This window comes from Haliotis rufescens, unplaced genomic scaffold (assembly GCF_023055435.1).
Source record: "Haliotis rufescens isolate VD_foot unplaced genomic scaffold, xgHalRufe1.0.p SCAF_29, whole genome shotgun sequence".
Taxonomy (NCBI): domain Eukaryota; kingdom Metazoa; phylum Mollusca; class Gastropoda; order Lepetellida; family Haliotidae; genus Haliotis; species Haliotis rufescens.
The window spans coordinates 3,432,375-3,438,434 of NW_025963990.1; the positions used below are offsets into that span (position 1 = coordinate 3,432,375).

Here is a 6,060-nt window from a genome sequence, read left to right on the forward strand (position 1 = left end):
ACGAGCACGGGTATGGTGCTGACAAACCTAGAAACATAATCGGGGCGAACCGGGATTCGAACCCACAATCATAGGTTTCTGGCGTGCCCAAGGGACGCAACTCTGCACAGCGAATCGCGGCGCCTAAGACGACTGGGCCACCCGTGCCCCCATATCTAGAGAGAGAGAGAGAGAGAAAGAAAGAAAGAGAGATATATATAGACATAAGGTTTATATAACCCAGCTGTATACACATAAGGTCTATATACCAAAAGGCCTGTACACATAAGGCCTATTAACACAGGCCGTTTGACACAAGGCCTATGCAACATAGGCATATACACTTAAGGTCTATATAACATAGCTGTATACACACAAGGTCTATTTAACAGAGGCCTATACACATAAGACCTATATAACATAGGCCCATACACATCTATGTAACACAGACCTTCAGAGCACATGTCCAGCATGGTCAGAGAACAATTTGTTTGTAATTGTTATGGGGTTTTTTCAGTAAATTCTGGAACAAATTTCTTTTTGTCGGCCCTTGGTCATGTCTAATAGAAACTGGTATTGTCATTCCAAACAGGTTCCCAAGAAGGCCCGTTAGGTTCACCGTCGTCAAAGTCGTACTCCATCACACCAGACAACAACTTCGCCTCCTTTGTCGTAGCAACTTCCGGAAGACTGTCGCCGATCGGAGATTTAATTTCACGATGATTGAAAGGATCGCACTTGTCAAAAATATTGATTCCTTGAGATGGCCAATGTGATGTCATCATCATATGTTTGTAAGCTATGAGTTTTGAGGGAACATCATCGGCCCGAGCCCACTTGGCCGGCGTCATGCACACGAACACCACAAAGCGCCATCTGTCGGAATTGGGGCGGCCTTTCTCCGGTCTGCAATTGTCATGCACTGTCCGAGAATCCCAAAGGACCATCCCTCCTTTCGGAACAGGAACCTTTGTGGTAACGCAGCCCTTTCCTCGGAACCAAGATTTGTAGTCTTCATTTAAGTTATAATAATCGACTCTGTTGCCGTTCCTGGCGGAGTCTTCGAATTCTTCAAAGAAAGCGTTGAAATATTTATGCGATCCCGACAAAACCCTGAAGCAGAAGTCAGTTTCAGTCGCCTCCTCCAAATACAGAGCGCCTTGGTAACCATGGAGACCAATTCTTTTTGCCGGTTGGTCAACGTGTAACCATGCTTTCCCGGTATCATAAATTCCGAATTTTTCAGTTTCCGGTGGGAAAGATATGGCTACACCGTCAAAGCTTGTTAGGAGCTTCTCAGTCTCCCAGACTTTAGCAAAAACTGGTTTGGCTTTAAAGCGGCAGTTCCAGGTGTTTTCGAAATGACCAATATCATATCCCTGAACGACTGAGTGCAGGTGAGATGGCCCATCCTCCTTCTCGAACTGGGACAGCCAATCACGGTACTCGGATATGTACACGTCACAGTCCTGCGCACTGCAAACATCCGGTATCACGGCATACCCTTTCTCCTGAAGATCTTTCATAACTGAGTCTCTGGTGATGAAGACAAAAATGAAATGTGTTACTGTCAAGACCAAACAAATGCAAGAGTCATCAGCCGTATATAATGAGATATATGTAAATAATGTATTGCTCTTTCAAAAAAAATTCATTTGCGTTAGTCGGTCAGTCTTGTCCGGTTTGGTTGTCGCTATATCCCGGCCTATTTAATTACCAACATAACAAGGATTGACGTGAGCTGGGTGTTACTACAGGGCTTATTGTAACCCTACCCCTTCTTTCAGGGTAGAGACCGCCTCCGTGGTCAAGTGGTATAGCGTCCGCTCGGAGAGCGGAAGGTCCGGGGTTCGATCCCCGACCGCGTCATATCAAAAGACGTTAAAAGATGGTACTTGTTGTTACCCTGTCTGGCGCTCGGCATTAAGGGGCTAAAACAAGAACTGGTCGGCTCGGAGGCAGTATACTGTGTCTGAGTAGGGTATCCATGTTAAACTGCGGCATGGTATCTCAGTGTGCTAGCACTATAAATCGGCATCAGTCCGGACTAATACAAGCAGCCACACACACACACACACACGACGCTATATAAGTGCAATAATCTTGGACGCGACGTTAAACCCCATTTCACCTCACCTCACCTTTCAGGGTAGAGAGCCTCAGTGTCTTTAGTGTCGACTAAAGTGGGAGACACGAGCATCCATCTCGTGACCTGGGTGGCTGGTTGTCATTGCTTGAGTCGTTGCTGCTAACTTCTCAATGTCGCAGTTTGTATATCGGATAAAGTTTTTTTAAATACACGAAGATAGCCTATCCAAAAGAATTATGACGCCGTGGCCTACTTTAGTTAGAGAAGTGTAGATTTATGCACCTCAAGTGACTTCGTCCTATTATTTTGAGCATATGTATTGTAGCTTGTTATCTCCCTTGGTCTGCAGACCATGTAATCGTATCCTTCTGGGCATTGATATATGAAGATCAACAAGGATATAATAAGGATTAAATAACATGTTTAATAACCAAACCAACGCAGAACCAATCAGATCACATACTAATGTGTTTTTCTCAATATTTCTTCAAACAATATTAGATAAAATGGCAGTGGTATATTATTTTTTATATACCGAAGAAGTTTATTCGGTATCAAAGGCCGCATGGCCAAGAGTTCAATACATGAGATTAACTTTAGCACATGGATAGGTGGGACACCTATTATACTGTCTCAATACAATATGTATCTCTCTCTCTCTCTCTCTCTCTCTCTCTCTCTCTCTCTCTCTCTCTCTCTCTCTCTCTGCGTGTGTGACATTTGGATTGGTTTTCAAAGCAACATGACATAACTTTAGGAGAGGGCGAAGAGAGAAGAGGTTGGTCGGTCCTGGCGAGAGGACTGACGAGGTTGGTCGTTGGTCGGTCCTGGTGGGAGGACTGACGTGGTTGGTCGTTGGTCGGTCCTGGCGGGAGGACAGACGAGGTTGGTCGTTGGTCGGTCCTTGGCGGGAGGACTGACGAGGTTGGTCGTTGGTCGGTCCTGGCGGGAGGACAGACGAGGTTGGTCGGTCCTGGCGGGAGGACTGACGAGGTTGGTCGGTCTGGGGTGAAGACAGACGACGTTGGTCGGTCTGGATGGGGGTGGGGGAGGAGGACAGATGAGGTTGGTCAGTCGGGGGGGGGGGGGGGGGGGAACAGACGAGGTTGGTCAGTCTGGGGGGAGGTCGGGAAATCTGAGTGGTAGGGGTCTGAAGAACGAAGGAATTGCGAGGATTCATGACATAAGCATTGACGATTAATACTTCTTGTGTGTTGAATATACACGCGGGATGTACCTGATAATTTGGTTGAAAATATATCAATAAATATAATTTGGATTGTAGACGAGTCTATGTGTATCAATTTGAACGTACCTGTCAAAACACGCCCCTCCTTTCATATTAGCAGCCATGCCTGACGTGTCGTCTGCTCTCTCCAGAATGAAATATCGTGACTCGTTATCTTTAAACGTGACAACGTATTCCAATGACTTCAGAGCAGTCAGAAACCTCTAAGGTTTATATCTAGGACTGTATTCTGAAATTGGTTGCTCCGGTATTCGCTAAAACCTCGCTGCTTGTTGGAGTTTCCATTTGGATAAAAATAGGAAAATACTCATCCAAGGTGTGTTCGAGCGAATGTTTGGTGTATGTTTTACTAACGTGTTCTTTTAACCGGCACACTGTGTTCTTGAAGTGAGTTTGAGGAAGTGGGTACAACAGTACGATGTGTTTATGTACAGCTACCGAAATTAAAAATAAACACCAAAACATACCGAGTATATTATTCATATCCACTAATCAGATTAACGTTAGTGTTGTTTTGAAACGTTCAGTTAGATAACAGACTTTATCTTCCATAATTTCTGAAGGCACAGGAGCGGTGGGGTAGCCTAGTGTTTAAAACGTTCGCTCGTCACGCCGAAGAACCGGGTTCGATGCCCGACATGGGTAAAATGTGTGAAGCCCATTTCTGGTGTCCCCCGCCGTGATATTGCTGGAATATTGCTAAAAGCAGCGTTAAATCAAATTCACTCACACTCACACACACTATGAAGGCATACTCGCCATGAATGAGAATAATATTTATAAATTCCTGTGAGATACCAAGGCAGAACGGATCCCCAGTACCCTTTCCTTTTATATGTTTGCCTGGTCAAGACTCGTTTATTTACGGGGGTACGGGTGGCCCAGTCGTCTAAGACGCCGCGATACGCTGTGCAGAGTTGCGTCCCTTGGGCACGCCAGAAATCTATGATTGTGGGTTCGAACCCCGGTTCGCCCCGATTATGTTTCTAGGTTTGTCAGCACCATACCCGTGCTCGTGGGTTTCACCGAAGTGGTAAACGTCTGAGACCTGCATCACTTCGGGCTTTCCTCCCACATTAAGCTGACACGACGCAATATAAGTGTAATACTCTCTCACTCACTCTCTCACTCATACACACAAACAATAGTTTCAAGTCGATATAACTTTACTAAAATTTTCAATCAATGACATTAAGCTGACACGCCGTGATATAACTGGAATACTGTTAAAATCGGCGTTAAACCCAACTCACTCACTCACTCACTCGTTTATTTACAGGCTATCAGGATATAAATGGAAAGTTGCATGTTAAAACAACATTCACCTACTTATGACTTGAGTTTATGTCGTTTGCATGACTGGCTTCATGTGCCCGTTCAAAAACAGAAACACGAAACGCATCGCACAACACGCATTCGTACGCACTGCTTCTCAACTGAACCCGGAAGTGCATCGAACTTCCGTGTTGTGACAGCACACAGCGTGCAGTGAGACTGGATTGTTTGCGGTACAGCAGAACCTGAAGAAACTTTCCTTCTTTATCAATCTTGGGAGTAGTGCACTTTACCGAGAACGGGTGTTTGATTGTAAAGATGTGTAAGTTTCCCTAAGACCGAAAACGGGTGTTCGATCGTGAAGCGAGAGTCACCAGAGCGTGAGGCACGGTAACGGTATAACGAGACAGCGGTCTATAGCGCGGTAATTGAGCGGATGGTAGAGCTCGGGCTGCGCCCGGTAAACTGCATTGTTGCCTCAATCTGTAAACTATCATTATTTTATGCAAAACTAAGAGGAAATAAATCAAAATGTTTGTAAAACGTTCGTGTATTTTGTAAGCAAGTGTGGAATTTTAAGGAATTTTATTCCCGGTATCACCTTCCACTTTGCCATTGTCTCATGGAAAATAAACACTGGGCATTCAAATAGGAAGTGTTCCTTCTCGTTAGCAGTGTGTCATAACTCCCGTATAGCAACGTATATATCAAGTTCCATACCAACTACTTCTCGTGCACTCCCTGTTTCCTTCAGCGTTTTCAGTTGTGGTGTATTTGGATGGGCTAAATATGGACACGGTAACTTTCTAAATATCCAGTATAACATTAAATTCAAAATTCAAATTCTAATCCAGGCTGGTAATGTTCATATTCATTACATTAAATATGGTTAAATGTCAGTGGTTTTCATTCCCCATCGGATAGTTTGAAAGAGGACGAGAAAGTGATGTGTCCCCCCCACACAAGATGATTGATCAATATCAGTATTGTATATTCATAAAAATTATACTGAATTCGTTTTTGTTTTGTTTGCAGGTCTTACCAGTTGGAACTGGTGTTTATATTGGTGTTCATGTTAGGTTCAGATAAAGTATCATTTTTTTTAATCAATAAACTGGAATTTAGTTTTGCATTTTTGGTATGCATTAGAAGTATTGTATACAGGCTACTAGTATGGCTCCTTGTAATTCTATACTCATTGTGGGCAAGTCTAGATGAATCCAACGTCAAAATGTTCTTACTCTTTACATAATCTAGAAATTATTATTTAAAACTAATAAGTTTTGCCTTCGAGACTTGTGCAAATGTAACAGGCTACCCATTGCACAGGTTAGGCAAATTAAACAGTACAAATGTCTCAGTTGGTTTATAAGACATCAATAGTTTATGTAAGTGTTTGGGACATCCCGTGAAAACGTAAACAAAGTAAAGTGTGGCAGCAGTGAGGTAGTTGTTTTAATGCTGCTAT

At 43.7% G+C, this 6,060-nt stretch overlaps 1 protein-coding gene across 2 annotated transcripts; it reads right to left on the minus strand.

The window, feature by feature from the left end:
* Positions 1 to 432: 432 nt before the first annotated feature.
* LOC124144411 lies at positions 433 to 3,625 on the minus strand. Of its 2 annotated transcripts, none has more exons than XM_046513779.2 (2): positions 3,384 to 3,623; positions 433 to 1,515 (listed from the first exon to the last, which is right to left on the minus strand). In XM_046513779.2, the coding sequence occupies exons 1-2, from the start codon at positions 3,419 to 3,421 to the stop codon at positions 540 to 542; spliced, it is 1,014 nt and encodes a 337-aa protein (XP_046369735.2). In that variant the 5' UTR covers positions 3,422 to 3,623; the 3' UTR covers positions 433 to 539. The 2 variants fall into 2 exon arrangements, with proteins under 2 accessions (XP_046369735.2, XP_048258745.1); XM_048402788.1 differs by lacking the exon at positions 433 to 1,515 and adding an exon at positions 2,473 to 3,071 and having other exon boundaries at positions 3,384 to 3,625.
* Between the last annotated feature and the right edge of the window lie 2,435 nt (positions 3,626 to 6,060).